The sequence below is a fragment of the Taudactylus pleione genome, unplaced genomic scaffold, assembly GCF_031769625.1.
Source record: "Taudactylus pleione unplaced genomic scaffold, aTauple2 ptg000012l, whole genome shotgun sequence".
Classification (NCBI taxonomy): domain Eukaryota; kingdom Metazoa; phylum Chordata; class Amphibia; order Anura; family Myobatrachidae; genus Taudactylus; species Taudactylus pleione.
In genome coordinates this window covers 2,010,151-2,030,352 of record NW_028284415.1, presented here as the reverse complement: position 1 = coordinate 2,030,352, position 20,202 = coordinate 2,010,151, and the positions used below count along the sequence as shown (strand labels likewise).

The 20,202-nt window shown below is 41.6% G+C and overlaps 1 protein-coding gene across 2 annotated transcripts in view; it reads left to right on the top strand.

Annotated features, from left to right (window-relative positions):
* The window catches only part of PRKCA (protein kinase C alpha), a 436,189-nt gene that overhangs the window by 334,455 nt on the left and 81,532 nt on the right, over positions 1-20,202 (top strand). Inside the window, exons 9-12 of one of the 2 annotated variants that reach the window (XM_088468543.1) lie at positions 6,905-6,928; positions 11,047-11,190; positions 12,035-12,208; positions 12,360-12,451. In XM_088468543.1, the coding sequence (XP_088324669.1) occupies positions 6,905-6,928; positions 11,047-11,190; positions 12,035-12,208; positions 12,360-12,451 (434 nt within the window). The remainder of the gene's footprint in view (positions 1-6,904; positions 6,929-11,046; positions 11,191-12,034; positions 12,209-12,359; positions 12,452-20,202) is intronic. The other variant, XM_088468544.1, reaches the window with a different exon arrangement.

The window sequence follows — 20,202 nt, the reverse complement described above, 5'->3', positions numbered from 1 at the left end:
CATTTTTATTTCAAGTGCCTATTTTTTTTTATTTTTATAATCACATAATTTTATTGGGAGATCAATATCAAACAAACAGAGATTCAATCCCCAAAAATTTTAGAGGATAAAAGAAACAACAAATAATTTACATACATAGATAGACATCTCAAACACAAAGAGAAAAAAAGAAACAGTTAACAGGCATTAAAATGTATTTCCATAATAGAAAATAAAATGAAAAAAAGAAAGCCACTAAAAAGAAATAGTCGGGAATTACAAAATGAGAAAAAAAAATTATATATATATTTGATTAAATAAAAAATGAAATAAACTAGGGAGTGGAGAGAGGGGGAGGAGCGAGCTGGGGGAAAAAGAATGAGAAATGAGGGAAGACGGCTGAGGAGCTAAGGGAGGAGAAAATAAAAATAAATAAGTAGATAAAAATAGCAGAGAATTAGGAAAGGCCAGGAGGGGGTCACACCTTGGGTGCTGTACCAAGGAGTTCAGATTGCATTAAACTTGTCCACCGTGTTGCTTTGGAGGCTCGTTATGTATTCCATTTTAGCCACATACCAGATGCGATTGAGAAACTGTTGTCAAGTTGGGGGGGTGTGGCTGCTTCCAAGATCTAGAGATCTGGTACTTGGCAGCACAGGAGATATGTAGGACCAATTTATTCTCATGTTTAGATGGACTGGGGCACACAGAAGAAGCGAGGCAGTGGCGAGAGGGGTAGCAAGGGGGACCATAGATGATAAGGTAGATTGGACCATGGACCAGAAAGGGACAATATGTGGACAGGACCACCAGATATGAAAAAAGGAACCGACTTGTCCACACTTTCTCCAGCAGAGATTCGAGGAGTGGGGATATATTTGGTGGAGAGGCTCTGGAACAAGGTACCACCGAGTGTAGACCCTGTAAGAGTTTTCTTTAATAGAGACACTGATCGAACATTTCGATATATTAAGGCAAATTTCCTCCCACATGTCATCCCCTAGAGAGATAACTAAATCTGTTGCCGAACACTGCTTGTGTGTTTCTAAGAAAAGTGAGTCCTGGACTAAGATAGAGTGATAAATTTGAGAAATAATACCCTTATCCGTTGGCCTGTAGATACAAAGACGTTCCATAGCCATGGGGTTTTCTAATGAAGCTGGAGAAAATAGGGACGAAGAAATAAAGTGATGGATTTGAAGATACTGATAAAAACAAGACACTGGGAGTTTTTCTCTCTTAATTCCGTAAAAGATTGTGGGGCAAAGCCTCCTAGGATGTGATGAAAGCGTGTAATGCCCGCTGCTGACCATATAGAAGCCATATGGGGTGAGTGACCTGGGAGAAAGGAAGGGTGAGAACAGAGGGGACAGATGAGATAGATAGAGGCCTGATTTTCCTAGGAAGAAACGGTAAGTTTGAGACAGAGGGGACTTTAGTAAGTGCTGATTCAAGATCAACCAACCCATCGTTTGATTCCCTTAGGAGAGTACCAGGCAACTAACTGACTAAGTCTAGAGGCTTGGTAGTATTTGAATAATGAAGGGAGACATAGACCACTAACTGAAGGATTCTTGAAGAGGACAACTCGACGTATACGAGGTCTCTTGTGGTTCCAAATAAATTTGCTGTAAAGCACCTGTAAAGAAGAAAAAACACGGGAAGGACTGCTATAGGAAGAGTCTGGAAGAGAGAGAGAAGTTTGGGGAGAACATTAATTTTAATCGCGCCGATACGGGCGATCCAAGAAATGAACATTGTCCGCCAGTGAGAGTGGTCTTGTTCGATGGCCCTGAACGGGGGGGGGGGGTAATTTGCCTTGTAAAGGCCGTGGTAAGATTTTGTAAGATGGACGCCTAAGTATTTAATGGATTCCGAGCGCCAGTAAAAATTGAAACTAAGACGAAGAAGATCCAGGGATTTCTTCAGGATATGTAGAGGCAAAGCTTCCGATTTGTCATTGTTGATTTTATAACCAGAGCATTCCGCTTGCAAGAAATGAGGTAGAAGGATTATGATAAAGGGCCCTAATGGCTTTGAGAAATCTACCTCTAAAACCAAAGCTGAAGAGAGTCATGAGTCATGAAAGGTCAGTAGACTCTATCAAAAGCCTTCTCAGCATCATATTTTTTTTTTTGTCAAAACCTACAAATAGAATCCATTTTGGAAAGGTGAAACAAGAACCACCAAGTACTTCTTTGTGGTGTTTATCAGATGGGGGGACAGCTGGGTCCTTATTTATTTTCATATCTATTATTGTAAAATTGGTCCCTGATCTAAATTAGGTCATCACGCATGTTTGAGATTACCTAATTGCAGCTGTAGCATGACAAGCCTAACGTGTACTGCGCACGCCTTGCACATTAGGCGTGGGAGAGAAGGCTGGGAATGGAGGTGGTACATTTAATGGGTTAGGAGTGGGTGAGGAAGAGAGGGCACAGTGGGAGCTGGTGGGTGAGGTGACCTCTATTTACTAGGGTTTGTATAAATATCAATGAGTACACCTTTCCTTGGTCACAAACATTTGTCTGCGTTGGTCCTAAATCCACAGTCACACATATAGGTAGGTCACTGTCTGCAACAAGAGAAGCGCACATTTCCTGAAATAAGTGTATCGTGTGTGTCTTGAAAGATGTTGTCCATAAAGTTGTTAAAAGAATAGTGAACATTTATACTGAATATATTGTAAGGTCCTAAATACTGCTCTTGCTGTATAAGTGCTCCAGTGTAGCTTTAAAAAAAAAAAAAAAGACTTCCACCTAAGCTAATAAAATACACAGCTCTTCTGATCTTCAATCCATTGTCACCTGGATAGCAATTCTCACCTACTTCTACTGATTTAAACAGTTGATGCCCTTTCCCTGTAATTTTCCAATTCATGCAATTAAGGAGTTCCCAGGGGAGAGGTAACGACAGAAATGTTAATATGAGAAAAGCTTGCTTAGTAGGAAGTAGAGCACAACACTTATCTTTTGGGGAACCCAGAACTAAAAATGTAGTGTTGGCTGGAGTCATCCTTTAACCTGTCCCGCACCCCCCTCAAAGGACCAAGCTTTTAATTACAAATATCAATATTTTTCAGTTCCAGGTGTGTGTAATGAAACCATAAATGAAGTATTTCTCCACTACAGTACAAATGTTTGAGTTAAAGTAATTTCAGTATTGTTTGTGTCTTGTTTTCCGTCAGAACTAACCTTGAAATCAACCTATGGTCTTCTTATTGAGGGCCATCATTCATTGTTCTTGATCAGTTCCATCCTGTTCTTTTATGTCATGGTGTTTGTGAGCGAACACATATTATATTATAAAGACTGTTTGTCACTAACTAACCATGCAGTTTTTCTGTCTTCCAGGGCTGTCATATAAAAAATATCCACTTTCTAAAGGTAGCCCCTTTCTCCCTGGCTCTTCCTTCACACCCCCCATACCATACCTTCACAAAATGTTTTGTCCTTGTGGTACTTTTTCACTCTTGTTCTTTCAATGTGAGCGAAGGTTCACCATGACATAATTAAGTATGCACCGTGTCTTCTACCATCACAGGAAATATTACCAATGTTATACTGGATACTAAAGAGACAGTTCACATTCTGTAAACAGACATGTTTAAACGGTTATTAGGAAACACTTGGTGTGTCATCATCGGCACTGGCCACAAAATATCAGGAAGTCAATTCTTCGGTTAAAATAAGTTGAATGTTTCATCTTTGTTTCATATAAAGGTGTATCTGACATCATTAGATGTCTTCCTGCAAATGTGTGATAGGAGCCTCACTACTAATGTGCTGTTGGGGAACCTTCTCCTTCCACTCTCTAGCTTCTTCTAAACTCCCCCACCTCCTTACATCATGACGCTGTCCCCTTTCACATGGAACCATTTCCTCACTACTATAGTCACACAAATGGACAGATCACTATGTGCCAAACAAAAGTGTGTATTTCTTGAAATATTCTGTACTGTTATGAGCATTCTCATCTGCTGGGCTACATGTGGGTGAGCCCTAGATGAAGACTAAATGAAATAAGGGGTATAAATGAAATAAGATTCTCTGTTCCTAGTCACAAATTGACTACATTTTTTCTCTGAACATGTCTGTCTACAGATTAGTGTCTTATAATGGGTGACATTTACAAGTGTTTAGATTATGTGGGATATTACCACACCCTATAAGCAAAATATTTTTATTGACAAAAGCAACATTTATCTTCTTATGGCTTTGATATCTAAATTAGGTACGGTCAATATAGCAAAAATTGCTCAGTTTTTGTAATACACAAATGGCATATATGATCATAATCCCCAATCCTAGGCAAAATATACAGTACATTAAGACATTATAAAGTAAATAATTTCTATTCTCTTTTGTTTGCATTTAATTCCTATACCAATATGAACTTGCGTTTTTTAGTTTTTTTTTTATAGGAGTTTTAATGCTAATATAGGTGTGCATTTTTTTGAATAACTATTTTTTTTTTTAAATAAATTTCACCCATGGTATGTTTCCTTACAAGGTGCGTCCTTAAATCACACACCAAACTTATGTATCAACCATGATACATGAAAATGGCATATATATTCTTTCATGTATGTTGGCCTGCAGTGTGAGGTATATATGGTCGTCTATACAGCATGCTATATATATTGTTTACTCTCCTGCCACCAAATCTACATTATGATTTAGACTAAGGTTGCAGTGTCTGATCCTGACACTTCTGAGAATTTAGTAGTACAGTAACTGAGGATCTCTGCATGTCCTGTCTTGCGGAATGTGGATTTGCATGTATATTATCTAGTCAAAACTATCAGTTGCTGCACTCTTCTGACTGATTTATGCTAAATTTATGATCATGTTAATTTTAAACAATATGTGATTATTTTATAAGTTACTGGATCTTAAATCGTCCAGTATGTTGTCTTATGCAGTGCTTAGGAAAAAAGTCTGTAATGTTACCACTAATTAGTGGCTCTGGTGGAACTTTACTTTGCAGTTGGTGTAGTGAGGCTTCAGTCAGCACAACAATACATTGTGTGCGTTGAAATGTTTCCAGGCAAAGGCCTTCCCTCTTTCTGATTTCCTAATATCTGAGAAGCAACAGCTTTTAACTTTGCTGATTATACATTTTACTGTTAAAAATATTTCATATTTTGCAAATTTTAAATAGAAAACATATCTTTTTTGTATGGTGTGTTTTTTATCCTGCAACCCAATGTGTATAGTATATGATATGTTGGAGCTTATGTAAAATTACCCCCCCATTACAACAACTTCATGTTGTGAAGTGTAGTATAAAGTAGCCTAACGTATTTTGCTCCCTCCCAAACTGAGAACATGTTCTTCAGTCCCTGGCTCCTTGCTATCAGGCATAGCCACTAATACAGTTTGGATGGGCGTTTAATGGAATGTGTTCTAGATTATCCAAATGATTTTTCAGACTTTCAGAGTGTTCCAACAAACATCACGAAACAGTGGCGACTCATACTTGTTTTGGTTGGGGATCAGAGTAAATCAAGGTACATATAGTTGTAATGTGGGAAAAGTGGAATTAAGGCATAAGTCAGTACAACTACACTTTTCTTACAATTCAGTAACAAAATGGGTATTCAGGCCTGGAGGGTGCACAGAGCTAAAGAACCAATAGGTTATGTGTGACTCATATTAAAGTCCAGTTAAAATCCTCCGTCTATCATAGAGACATTTGACGAAAACAAAGAATAAAAGAGAACTCCTCAGCAAATGTGTGTTCAAAATATTTAATATTTAAGACCTTACAATTCTATTTTTACATATGTTTATGGTTATTTTAAAAGTGGTTTACAAGCACATGGTACCATAGTAACTAAATTTGAGAAATGATTGGGAGTGCTTGCATGTCCTCGCTCCCATATAACTGACATATGCCATGCATTTAAGTGGTCAGTGGCTGCAGCTGCACAAATATTGGTGGTGCTCTAGCACCACCCCCAGAGCTGACTCCTATGATAGCACTGTATTCTACTTCTAGCAACCACCAGAGTGCGAGAAATGGCACATTATGTGGTTTAGTAGACACAACTGGTCAGCTCTTCCTTATACAGTATACAGTTAGGCTCCCCAACCCCTCTAAATCAGGTTGGACATTTTATATTTCCACCTCAGCACCATAATATCTCCCCCCACCCCCCAGGAGCGAGTCCTTTATCTGGATTTGTTCCCAACTCTAAAAAAGCCATTTAGTGTCTCCTGTCTTTTTGCTGAGTACATGTGTAATATTACTATCCGAGATGTAGTCAGGATCCCGAACATCAGAATGCCAATGGTCACGATACCGCCAGTGTGGGTTAGGTTTAGGGTTAGGCACTGGGGGAGGGTTAGGCTGTGGGAGGAGATGCTTAGAATAAGGCTCCAGGAGGGGTGGGTTAAGGGTAGGCTGCGGGATAGGTGGGTTAGGGTAAAGATATGGGCTAAAATACTTACCAAAATATGTTGGGATGCCGCTGTCGGGATTCTGATCATCAGCATCCTGTACCTAACCCTACTATACAAACCAGCACTTTAACAAGGAGCTTAAAGAGAGAAAATAAAGAAATTGGGTACAAAGCTCTGTTATAGGTCATCTGCATTGAACAATATATTACTTAATTATGAATATCCCTTCCTGCTAGCTTTTATTGGTATTATCTGACCATATGTACATGAGGAAGGCTTCCTGGAAGACTCTCACTTAGACAGCAAGAATTGTGGCAGGTCCCTACAGCCGTATACAGTATAAAGATGACTCATTAATGAGAGAATTTTGTTACACACTTTGTTACACACTTTGCAGGCTATAACATGTCCCTTCTACAGGTAAATTTTGCTTTTCAGGTAATGTGTTGGGAAGGTGTAATTCATCTGTAAGACATGAATTTAATGCTGATTTCAAAGTTTTCTCCCTATGGTTGCAGGGAAAAACTCGAACCCAAGATAAGGTGCGTCCATACTGATGGAAGTAAGATGGCTGGCATGCCTTCCAAATAACACTTTTGCTGTGTGTTCAGAGGCACTGTAACTACCCCCTCTGCTGTTTATCAGTGTATGAGCATGAGCCAACTACTGACGTCAGACATAGCATCCAACTTAGCTCTGCAGTGATGGAGGGGGCCGTTTTCCATTAAAATAAAAAAATGAGAGGGGAACTACACCCAAAAAATCAGCAGTTTTATTTTTGTTTCTCCTCATGTCGCCAGCTTTTTCATGTGCATGTATCTGACTTTAGTGAAATAAGATTTCATTAGCTATAGATCTCTATTGCAATAGCTAATATACAATTGCCTTTTCTAACATGGACCCAATTTTTAATTTGTTCCCTTTGCTAGCTGTGTTTGTACTACATAGATGCCTTAAATATACTAATTCTAACCTTTGCAGTATTACGGGGGCAGTACACATAGTATAGGCTGGATTAAATATAGTGAGGAATTTTCTAGGGAAATAATAAAATTAGACTGAAGGGCATATTGATGTTCTCAAAGGCTGATGTCACAATCCAGAAAGGCTCAGGAGTTTTGGAAATAATTTTGGTTAGTAGGATGCTGCTATAAATCTTTTTTATTGTCAGTATGCATTTACTAGAATGATGGCAAAGAGGAATCCCACATTTTAAGAGTTTAACTACTTTTCTATTGAAAAATATGTGCTCGTATCTCCACGTTCTAAGCCCACCTCCCATGTTGGACAAATTAGAACATTAATATACCCACTGTTATTCTTTCCTTTGGAAATAATATTCCTAAGTTTTGTATTGTTTTCCTTGTATTATTTTGTATTCTTTGGATGCCAAAATTATGTAATGATTTGCTCATTTACCCCAGCTGGTGTTTTTGGGTGTGAGTAGTTACTGGGGCTTCTTTTTTGGGAGATTGTGGGAAGAGATGGCTCTTTAAGCTTTAATGCCCTAACATATTGAAAATAGTAGATGGCTCAGTTGACAATTTAGGGAACAGATTGCAACTTGAACAATTTGATAACGCACAATATCATACATACACACTAAACAATAATTGTTCCCATCCAAATGATATGTCTGTTCAGAGGATCGTGAGCTACCGGTCATTTTATATATATATATATATATCTACCGGTCATTTTATATATATATATATATATATATATATATATATATAGCATCTGCTGTGCAGCACGACCGATGCGATGTACCTGTACTACAAGTTTTAGAAAGATTAATTGGGTATACACACTTAAAGATGCTCAGGTCAAAATATTGTTGATTGTCCCTAGACACGATATATTGTCTAGTCTAGTGTGTACCCATGCATAAGTTTCGGGTCTTGTGGTTCTTGCCAGGTCACTAGAATTTATGCTTTGGTAAAGTAGGTTATGAGATTTGCTCAACAGGGATTAATTAACTTCTTGAATTGCTGCATAGTCTGACCTTCTGCTTAGTTCTGATGAATGCAGGCGTTCACTAAGGCGATTTGATATTAAGCAGAGTTCCATTTAAATAATTATATTTTTTATTATGCTGGCATTTTGGAGACTGGTATTGGAGAGCAGATGCAGACAGAGTACCCGCTTAAGAGATGGACGGATTTGCAGAGCCGCACACAAGTGTCTGTGCAATTCCGTCCATCTAAAATGCTAATGCAGCAGGAGGTGTCTGTAGGAAACAGACAACTCCTTGCTGCATCAGTGATCCCAGTGCATAAACTATCGGTCGCGACGGTTGCTCCTTTGGCCAGGCTGCAGAAGCTGATGTTTACCGAAGCTTGACCTTGCGAGGCCAGGAAAACTCCACCAAAAACTTGCCGGCGGATCACAGCTCTGACCCGGATGTCATAGTCACATGACCGCCAGGGCCCAGAAGCAGTGCTAGATTAGCTTCAATTGTCGGGGGCAAAGTAAGTCTCCGCTGGGCCACCAGGGACGATATGGTCATAACGTTGACATTCTTATGTTTACCTCCTTCATTGTTAAATCCCATACATGCTGCAATTTGGATGCTTCTAACCGTGTCCACCATTCAGTGGAACATGCACACAGCAACAGTAGCTTCTGACCTGTAGCAGTCCCCTGTCCACAATACATATAAATATATATTTATCTGTAGCCATGGTAATTTCAGAATCGTATGTGATGACTATCTTTTATCTAAACACCATGACCTTTTTTTTTTTTTTTTTATCTGTACACGTCAGATAAAATCTTTTTTTTTCTGGATGTCTCTTGATTTATTAACCTGAAAGGGAGCTAAGTTAAGGTATCCTGTTATGGTTTATTTATATAGGAGCAAAATTGAAGTCCCTATTATGTTTTATGTTAAAAGCATCAGCTGATATCAACAGGCCTAATGCTGTAAAGTATCTGCCAATAAACATGCACTATAGCACTCTTCCACCAGATGGCAGCAGAAAGATATAAACTTACAGTTCATTAAAATGTTTCTATCAGATAGCTTCCAATAAATATTCATTACATTAACATAGCCATTGTTGATTGACATTATTAACACAAGCCTATTTCAGTAATAATGTCTTACAATACCCTTCAACAGAGCTGTAATCTCAGTGTCAGATCTATTATTGCTTTACCAGTGTCAGCTGCCAGGGGGTCCCAGTTATTTTGCATCCCAAGGCGAGAAATCTAAAATACTGTTTCTTTGATACAATTTTGTTGCATTATATAATTGCTGTATTCTGAAGGGAAGGGGGGGAGATTTAATAGGGTCAGAGTTCAAAAGTATTTATATTTTTGTTAGTTTGCATGGGGGGCGGGGGGTAGTTTCCTCGGGATTTAAAACTGTGATTTTCTTATAGCCAAACCAGCCTGATTTTGCTTATTAAAAATGTTGCTCTTTAAATTCTGTTGCAAAATCATCACTTTTGCAGTCCAGGACCCTATTTTTGCAGAATTGGCTGCATTGCAATGTTATGTGGTAGGAACCAAGCTGTGGTACTGCAATGGGTGGTTGTGTTCAGCAGTAAAAGAAAGGTGTGATTCTATAAGACAGTACTATTTACTTTCCATCAGTTTAGGAACATGAACATGAGGCACACACAGCACATATGCAGCCAGGGTCTGTATACTGTTTACCTCTTGCGGGGGCCATGTAAAGGTAAAATCAGACCTCAGACCTAAGACAGGGAGAGAGAATACATCTATATGTAAAATTGTTATCATACCATTGACCCCAAGAGTGCCATTAATAATGACTTCCTGTGTCCTAATCATCATAATTTACAGTATTACATTATGCTTATAAATATGCTTGTCTGCTAATGCAGTAGGACAGAATTTTCTTTCTATAATAAAGAAGTACGTTTATTCCTTTTGCCTCAATTTACAAGCTTGTATTTCCCATGGGCACGATTCAGCATTAAGTAACTAACACACTGGCCATCCATGCTTCTGCTCTGCCCTAACCTACTTTTCTGAAATAATGAGGGATTTCCATAGCAATCCACTTCCACCAGGCCTTAACTCTATCACTGCCTGCTGTTGCTGGATACTTTGGCAACACTAGAGGGAGCTACGTATTCTGAGAACCTACGTTTTTTCCACCCCTCCAATAACTGCTACAATTACCAGTGACACAATAATCTTCTCAAGCAGTAAAATGGTTAACGATGGTCTGCAAGGGACTGCAACTTGTGAATTAAATGCTGAATGAAGTATACAGAGCTTGTGTTGTAAGTATCATAGACTGTCGTTGTGTACAACTATTCAGTAAGGTCAACTTTAAGCAACAGAACACTAACATATTGATGAACTGCATGTGTGGGGAAGGGTTTCCACAGTATATGTCCTCTTTGTTCAAAGCAGAAAAGCGCAAATGTATAATAAAATATTGAAACATTTTCTGCACTAATTACTTTACTGAGGGTTGGCATTTCCACTTGTTGAGTACTGATTTGCAGTGTCTTTGTTCAGATCAGCAGCACTTTGTGGTTTTGAGAATAGTGTGAAGCATCAAGTTAAGTCTCAATGCTTAGTGTCCCACCACAAATGACTGCACTTTGCACGTGACTGGTAATAGTTTAGACTTATAATAATATACATTTTTATACTAAAGTTTTACTTATTTTTACAGAAAGCCAAACTGGGCCCAGCTGGTAACAAGGTGATCAGCCCCACAGGTGACCGGAGAGCCTACGTTCCATCTAACAACATAGACAGTGTCAAATTAACAGACTTCATCTTCCTCATGGTTTTAGGGAAAGGCAGCTTTGGAAAGGTATTTGACGCAAAAACATTAAAAGGGTTATATTGTGGCCATGTAGGGGGCTTGATGCTGGGCAGTCCTAATAAGGGGACGGTGCTCTGAACTCTTTTTGTGACGTGGAGCAGTTCTCTAAAGTCTTGTTGGGATGGAAGGAGGGTCTGGCCATGTTGAACAAGAATGTGCTCTGAAGTCATGTTGGGGGGTGTTGGGCAGTAACGTTAAGGCAAGAGAGGTGCTAACGGTCTGGTGGTCTGAACTGATGTTAGGGGTATGGTGGTTTGAAGTTATATTAGGGGAGGAGTTGCTGGGCTATCATGTTAGTGGGGGGAGATGTTGTTGGGTTGTCAGGTTAACGAAGGATGCATGACTGGCAATGGTAGAATAATGGAGGGTGCCATACAGACAATAAAGGTTTTTGTTAAGGGCATTAGGCAATTTTGAAAGTAGTATGTAACAGGGATGGATGAAACCGATGTTATGAAGACTGTCAGGGAACTGTAATGAGCAGTGTGTCAGGGAGTGCCAGATAGTCTTGGAAAAGTTGAGTGACTAGAAATCCTGGGTTAAAGGTGTTTGGCTTTTGTGAAATGGGTACAGATTTCAGGCAGTTGGGAAAAAAAATAAGTGATTGTTTTTGGAAATTGAGAAGGAATGTAGTTTTGCTTTATGCAGCTTTTCAAAGAGTTGAGTGTTTTAGGTACTTATGTAAAAAGAGTAGTGTTTCAGGTGTTTCTCCTTATGTGAGGGGATTTCAGGCACATGTTATTAGGGGGTATGGTTTCCTGCAATGGTGAGCTCATGCTTTCTGGACAAAGTCGTAGTGAATTATTATTAAACTTTGCATCTGACATTTTAGGTGATGTTAGCGGAAAGAAAAGAGGCAGATGAACTTTATGCCGTCAAAATTCTGAAGAAGGATGTAGTCATCCAAGATGATGATGTAGAATGCACTATGGTGGAGAAGAGGGTGCTAGCTCTTTCGGAAAAACCCCCATTCCTGACTCAGCTGCACTCCTGCTTCCAGACTGTGGTAAGCAGCTTCATATTTGTATATGTTGTAAGAACTGATTGAGTCTTGTTTGTCCTAGTCTGATAGGAATGTGTCTGTAGGGTTTGAATGTTGGGATACACAAGGGGATAATTTCAAAGCAAGTTTCTCTGATTCTTATTCCTGATCCTAGGATCGTCTGTATTTTGTCATGGAGTATGTGAATGGAGGAGATCTAATGTATCATATCCAGCAAGTGGGGAAATTCAAAGAACCTCAAGCAGTGTAAGTCTTTTCCTACCGCCTGTGAGGTTCTGTCAGTCTTTTTCTGCCTTCTTTGGGGTTTTGTGTGTCAATTTCCCTATGTTCCTTGAGTGTCTATTTTTGCTTCCTGAGAACACTGGTGATATTTTCAAATAGCTGTAATGGAATGGGTATGCAATGCCGGCTGTCGGAATGCATTCTGCACAATACCGACAGCGGCATCCCGATGGTTGGTATCCGGACAGGGGTCGGGTAAATATACTTACCCTCCCCCCTTCTCCCCCTAACCCTCCGTTCTTGTAGCCTAACCCTCCCCGTTAGTGCTTAAACCTAAGTTTCCCCCTTCGTGCCTAAGCCTAAACCCCCCCCTCAGTGGTGCCTGATCCTAACCCTCCCCCCTAGGGGTGCCTAATCCTACTCCCCCCCCCCCCCCCCACAAAGAAATGTAAAAAACCTAACGCAAGCCCCACTAACTTACCTAACCCTCCCGCGGTTAACACTAAGGGCGCCCCGGGCTTACCTTCGTTCGGGCTGCGTCCTCCTGGATTCCGGCGTCGGGATTAAGACAGGTGTTGGTATTTCGATGCCTATCTTAACTCCCTTGTCGGGACTCCAGAGGCCGCCGGTCTCATAACTATATCCTGCTTTGACAATTTGCTTATCAAATAAGCAAAATGTACTGTTGTCAATTAGAGCCTGTTTTTTGCACCTGCAAAATTATGTTTTCGGGCTTAAACACATAGGTTCGTGAATTTATCACAGATTATGTATTTTCACTGCCTGCTTTCTGAATATAGGCTAATTATTGGGGATTTTTTTGCAGAGCCTGCTGAGGTCCAAAAGAAAAATCCCTGATAAGTGCTACCAGCGGCCGCACTTCGGGGCTAACTGGATAGCCCCGGGGGGGTCAATTAGCCCGTGGTAAATTACCGCAACTAGTTGAATTCCCTCCTATCTCTCCATTTACAGTCTATAAGCATCTAATTATTTCACTACCTGTATTCTCCAAATCTTTGCTCTACTTTTATTATTATAATAATATCGTATTAATACAGTATTAAATTATTCTTTTTAAAGCTAAATTAAATACTGTATTCATCAACTGAGTGTGCTACTACCATGATCTCTATTTATGCATGTACAGTATGACAAAAAGAGGACAAGAAGGGGTACTCCTGTGCCATGTGCATATATTCATTTGACTATCTGTAAATGCATCTTATTCGCACAACGATGTGACACTGTAATGTAGCATACAGATACACCCGCAGTCATACAGAGAATATAGGCATGCCCAGGGGTTAAAGTGGGCCGGAACAGGGCGAAACTGCATTCCGTCAGTTCTATTTGGAGACGGAACCAGTTCCGCCTCCACCAGCCCACCTAACCCCAGCGCTGCAGGGAGGCTCCATTTGCTGGGAGCCCGCTGAGATTTTGTTACCAGCGGGCGCCTGGCTCCTTCCTCGCAGTGCCAGCAGCCGGAGGTTGGAGCTCACTCCTGAGCTCCGGCATTCGGCTCCCCCCACAAGCACTATGGGAGAGACGTCATGACATCTCTCCCATAGTTCAGCGGAGCAGCCAGGCGGACCGCAGCGGCGACGGAGGCTGGAGCTCACTGCTGAGCTCCGACATCCAGCTCACGCAGTGCACTATGGGAGAGACGTCCTGACGTCTCTCCCATAGTTCAGAGAGGAGCAGACAGACGGACCAAATGGCAGCGGATACCGGAGCGGGGCTTAAGGTAAGTATTAGAATTTTGTTTTGTGTAAGCAGCTTCACTATTGGGGGCATTACTACTCAGGGGGCACTACTACTGGGGGTATTACTCAGGGGGTGCTTCTTCTGGGGGAATTGTATAAGGGGCACCACTGCTGTGGGCATTGTATAAGAGGCTCTACTACTGTGGGCATTGTGTATTAGGGGCACAAATGAAGGCATTGTGTAAAAGGGGCACTGCTGTGTGTTATACATGAATAATGGAGGTGTAATGTGAATCAAGACTGTGCTACTGTGTGACGCAATTTGAATTGGAAATACTATTGTGTGACGACGCCCTTTCTATTGTGGCCACACCCCTTTTCTGACGCATGTGCCTACGACACGCGTTTTTCCTTTATTGTGAAAAAAAACAGAGGGGGGGGGGGCGTGAGTTCCACCACTTCTCTAGGAAGTGGTGGAACTCACCACTGGGCATGCCACATTTTAATCAGCAGAGGCTGCTTGTGCATCCTTTTCACATTGAGGTGCGAATAAGACACATTTCAAGGTATAAAGTCACACGAAAAGATGCTCGGTGCTACCGAGTCACATCTGGTGTCTATCTAGACATTGTCTAACTAATTACTGTATATCTCTTATACCACACCCATTCATTTCATATATAGTAGATACAATTGTGTCCTCGTACATCTAGCCTCCTTGCACATTAAACAGTCCCTCTAGCCAAGCCATGCTGTGACTCGGTAGTGCCGAGCAGGGGGTGGTGCAGCCAGTGCCTTGCACTGGGGCCAGCTGTGGTGCAGGGGCCCATGGCTGCCTGCATCCGACAGCGCCGCTGCCCGCCGATCCAGTCCCCATTAACCACTTAACTGACGAATTCTTTTTCCAAAAACCGCTCCAAAATTGTCGGTTTCTTTTATGATTGAATTAGGTCAAGAACATAATTTTAAACTTATCCATCACTATTTTAGTTGAAAATTTTTTTTTTTTTTAAACCCAGTATACCATAAAAATAGCAATTTTTATGTTATACTGTAGTGATGGCATTTGACAGCTGTACCATTGATGGTTCAACCATCGTTAGAAGCCATCAATTGTTTAGCGATTGGGCAAGATCTGTGTAGACCACAATTGTCGATGTTTCCTAAACATCGATTGATGGCTACCATCGATGGGTGCAACATTGATGACCACCAGCAATGGCAAACCACTAGTTTTCAGTCAAACCATCGATGGTTGGTTGACATCCCTAAACAGAGGCTCTGCGATATCTATCGAACATATATGTGTGTGTATATATATATATATAGAACATATATATATATATATGCATATATATATAACATATATGGATATTATATATGCATATATATATGTATATATGCATATATATATATATGCGCGTATATATGTATATATATATGCGCGTATATATGCATATATATATATGCGCGTATATATGCATATATATATATGCGCGTATATATGCATATATATATATGCGCGTATATATGCATATATATATATGCGCGTATATATACACATATATATATATATATACACATATATATATATGCATATATATGCATACAGATATATATATTATTATGGCCAGGCCCCTTATAAAAGTGGGCATTATGGGTGAGGAGGAGCAGTGGCCCGGATACTTAGAACAGCCCCCCCCCCACCCCCAGCGTGTCAGCCTCATTCACCCCACCCAGCGTGTCAGCCTCATTCTCTCCCCCAGCATGTCAGCCTCATTCTCCCCCCGAGCCCCAGTGTGTCAACCTCATTCTCCTCCCGAGCCCCAGTGTGTCAACCTCATTCTCCCCCCGAGCCCCAGCGTGTCAGCCTCATTCACCCCACCCAGCGTGTCAGCCTCATTCTCTCCCCCAGCATGTCAACCTCATTCTCCCCCCGAGCCTCAGCGTGTCAGCCTCATTCTCCCCCCAGCATGTCAGACTCATTCTCCCCCCCCCAACCCCAGCATGTCAACCTCAATGCCCCCCCCAGACCGAGCGTGTCAGCCTCATTCTCTCCCCCCAGACCCAGCGTGTCAGCCTCATTCCCCCCCCAGCGTGTCAGCCTCATTCTCCCCCAGCCCGAGCATGTCAGCCTCTCCCCCCCCAGCGTGTCATCCTCTTTCCCCCCCAGTGTGTCACCCTCTTTGCCCCCCAGCGTGTCAGCCTCTCCCCACCCCAGCCCCAGTGTGTGTGTCCCGGCCTTGCTCCCCCAGCCCCAGTATGTGTCTCAGCCTTTTACCTCCCCCCAGCGTGTCAGCCTTTCCCCCCCAGAGTGTCTCAGCCTTTCCCCCCCAGCGTGTCTCAGCCTTGCTCCTCTCCCCCAGTGTGTGTCTCATCCTTGCTCCCCGCAACCCATACCACCACAGCCGCTTACTTACCTTGTTTCCTTGGCCGCTTCTCTTCCTCGCTGCTCCTCTCGATCCGCGGCTCCTCTTGATCCTCTCTCAGGGGCCAGGCCGCGGTGGGTATCTGACTGTCATGTTGGAGCCGAAGCGGGCCAGCTCCGGTAGAACCGGAGCTGGCCTGCTTCGGCCGCTCCAGCTCCAACATAAACCGGCTCCAGTTCCAACCATTTACTTAACCACTTGCCTGGCATGGTCGTATCAGATACGACCACACCAGGCTGGGCTTTCCCTGACATGGTCGTATCTGATACGACCAGTCAGGAATGGCCACTAGGCGGCTACGGGAAGTTAATCTCCCCACTGCCGCCTATATCAGAGGGACCTTCTGGTCCCTCTACACCCGCGGCTCCCCCTCCTTTGTGTCCCGATCACTGCTGGCCACAGTGATCGGGCATCTGGCGGCACCCCCCTCCCGGCGCGGCTGCAGGCTCCAGTATATCCTGATCACTGTGGCCAGCAGTGATCGGGCAGCCCAGCCGGCCCCACCCCCTTCAGTGAGAAGCAGCAGCGGCGGCTCTGGTAGCCGCTGCTGCTGCTATGTATCGGAGCCGCCAGCGGAACACCCTTCCGCTGCGGCACCGGGAACACACAGTGATCAGCGTGATCACTGTGTAGAAGCAGCAGCAGCGCGGCTATGGTAGCCGCCGCCGCTACTGCTGAGTAGCCGGGCCGTCAGCGGGACACCCTCCCGCTGTGGCTCCGGCACAGCAGTGATCACATAGTGATCACTGGCTGGGCAGAAGCAGCGCTGTGCTATCGGTCTGGGCCGCCAGCAGGACACCCTCCCGCTGTAGCTCCGGCAGTGATCACTGGCCGTGTATAGACAGCAGCGGCGGCTCTGGTAGCCGCCGCTGTTCTAAGTATCCGGGCCACTCCCTCCAGCCTCAGCTGCTCCTCCTCCCCCATAATGCCCACTTTTATAAGGGGCCTGGCCATAATAAAATATATATATATATATATATATATATATATATATATGCCTCTACCCTCTTGTGCTTCTCCTTACTTTACTTTCGCCTACTTCTTACCCCCCACCAGGGCCCCTAACACTTGGTTGCTTACGCTCTATTGCATATCTAGGTGTTATGGTCACTTATGTATCAATGTATATTATCCATGTCCTATTTTGTACTGTAGTCAGTTGTCAAATTATTTGTTTATGTACTTTGTAAGCCGCTGCGGAACACTTGTGGCACCATATAAATAAAGGATAATAATAATATACATGCATGTATATGCGCATATATATATATATATATGCATAAATATATATATATATATATATATACACATATATGTTCTATATATATATATATATATATATATATATATATACATATACACATATATGTTCTATACATATATATATAGAATCCAAACCGGCCCGGCACTCGCAATAGAACGGCAATGCTCCGGTGCCTTTTCCAAAAAATGACATAAAGAATAAAAAAAAGCGGAACGGCACTCAGTGAGACTTCACAACTGGATAAATGACAGCACAGCTCTGCTTAGGGTCAACGTTTCAGTGTAGATACACTTTTATCAAGACATACGTAAGTATGTCTTGATAAAAGTGTGTCTACACTGAAACGTTGACCCTAAGCAGAGCTGTGCTGTCATTTATCCAGTTGTGAAGTCTCACTGAGTGCCGTTCCGCATTTTTTATTCTTTATATATATATATATATATATATATATATATATATATGTATATATATATATATATAAACACACATATATGTTTGTTAGATATCGCAGAGCCTCTGTTTAGGGATGTCAACCAACCATCGGTGGTTTGCAAACATCGATGGTCTGACTGAAAACTAGTGGTTTGCCATTGCTGGTGGCCATCAATGTTGCACCCATCGATGGTAGCCATCAATCGATGTTTAGGAAACATCGACAATTGTGGTCTACACAGATCTTGCCCAATCGCTAAACAATTGATGGCTTCTAACGATGGTTGAACCATCAATGGTACAGCTGTCAAATGCCATCACTACAGTATAACATAAAAATTGCTATTTTTATGGTATACTGGGTTTAAAAAAAAAAAAAATTTTTCAACTAAAATAGTGATGGATAAGTTTAAAATTATGTTCTTGACCTAATTCAATCATAAAAGAAACCGACAATTTTGGAGCGGTTTTTGGAAAAAGAATTTGTCAGTTAAGTGGTTAATACTTTGTTGCAAATCCTTTGCAGGCAATTACAGCCTGAAGTCTGGAACGCATAGACATCACCAGATGCTGGGTTTCATCCCTGGTGATGCTCTGCCAGGCCTCTACTGCAAATGTCTTCAGTTCCTGCGTGTTCTTGGGGCATTTTCCCTTCAGTTTTGTCTTCATCAAGTGAAATGCATGCTCAATCGGATTCAGGTCAGGGGATTGACTTGGCCATTGCATAACATTCCACTTTTTAGCCTTAAAAAACTCTTTGGTTGCTTTTGCAGTATGCTTCGGGTCATTGTCCATCTGCACTGTGAAGCGCCGTCCAATGAGTTCTAAAGCATTTGACTGAATATGAGCATATAATATTGCCCGAAACACTTCAGAATTCATTCTGCTGCTTTTGTCAGCAGTCACATCATCAATAAATACAAGGGAACCAGCTCCATTGGCAGCCATACATGCCCACGCCATGACACTAACACCACCATGCTTCAATGATGAGGTGGTATGTTTTGGATCATGAGCAGTTCCTTTCCTTCTGCATACTCTTCTCTTCCCTCCCACTTTTTAAGGGGCCAAAAGTAATGGGACTATCAACTCAAAAGCTATTTCATGGACAAGTGTGGGCTATTCCCTCGTTATTTCATTATCAATTAAGCAGGTAAAAGGTCTGGAGTTGATTCTAGGTATGACATTTGCATTTGGAATCAGTTGCACTAATAGCAGAGGCAGCCTACACTGTTTCTATGTATGCCATGTGACAGTGAAACTCATTCCACATCCTCTGATTTCAGTGATGTGGAACAGCAGTATCTGAACTATAAGCGCATACGCTCTGTTTCTCAAATCTTATACATATTATATGCTCTCACACATCTAACAGAGGGACGCCTCTATATACATTTCATACTGGACCTTTGATGATACGGGGTCAGTTATTGATTGTGGTGTACAGCTTTTTAATTGTGTTATGTTTTCGTTGATTATGTGTTATGTCATGTTACATTTTCGCCATGTTTGTGATTAAATATATCCCCTGATGTAGAGGATTATTCTTTGTGTTGCAACATTTTGGATTAGGAGTTATCTCTTGTATTGACTCATTGTATATTTGAGCTGTTACGTATATGTATTCTGTATACATATATATATGGCGATAGAATATTATACAATCGCTGACCATTAATTCCCCACAATATCTTTGAGGGGGAATATCCCATATCTGGTGATTTCCCGATTAGTCTCTATGCCTTTATAACATCCAGATCCATTAGTTTGGTTATTGGATCACTATTATAAGCTCTACCGTGCAACGCGATTTTGAATTATGTATGTTTTTATGTTGTCTTCACTGTCTTGATATGTGTTATATATTGGTTGCATGACTCTTGCCATAGAGTGTGACTCTTGCCTATAGATCTACTACTGATTTTATTAATATTAATAAAGTGTATT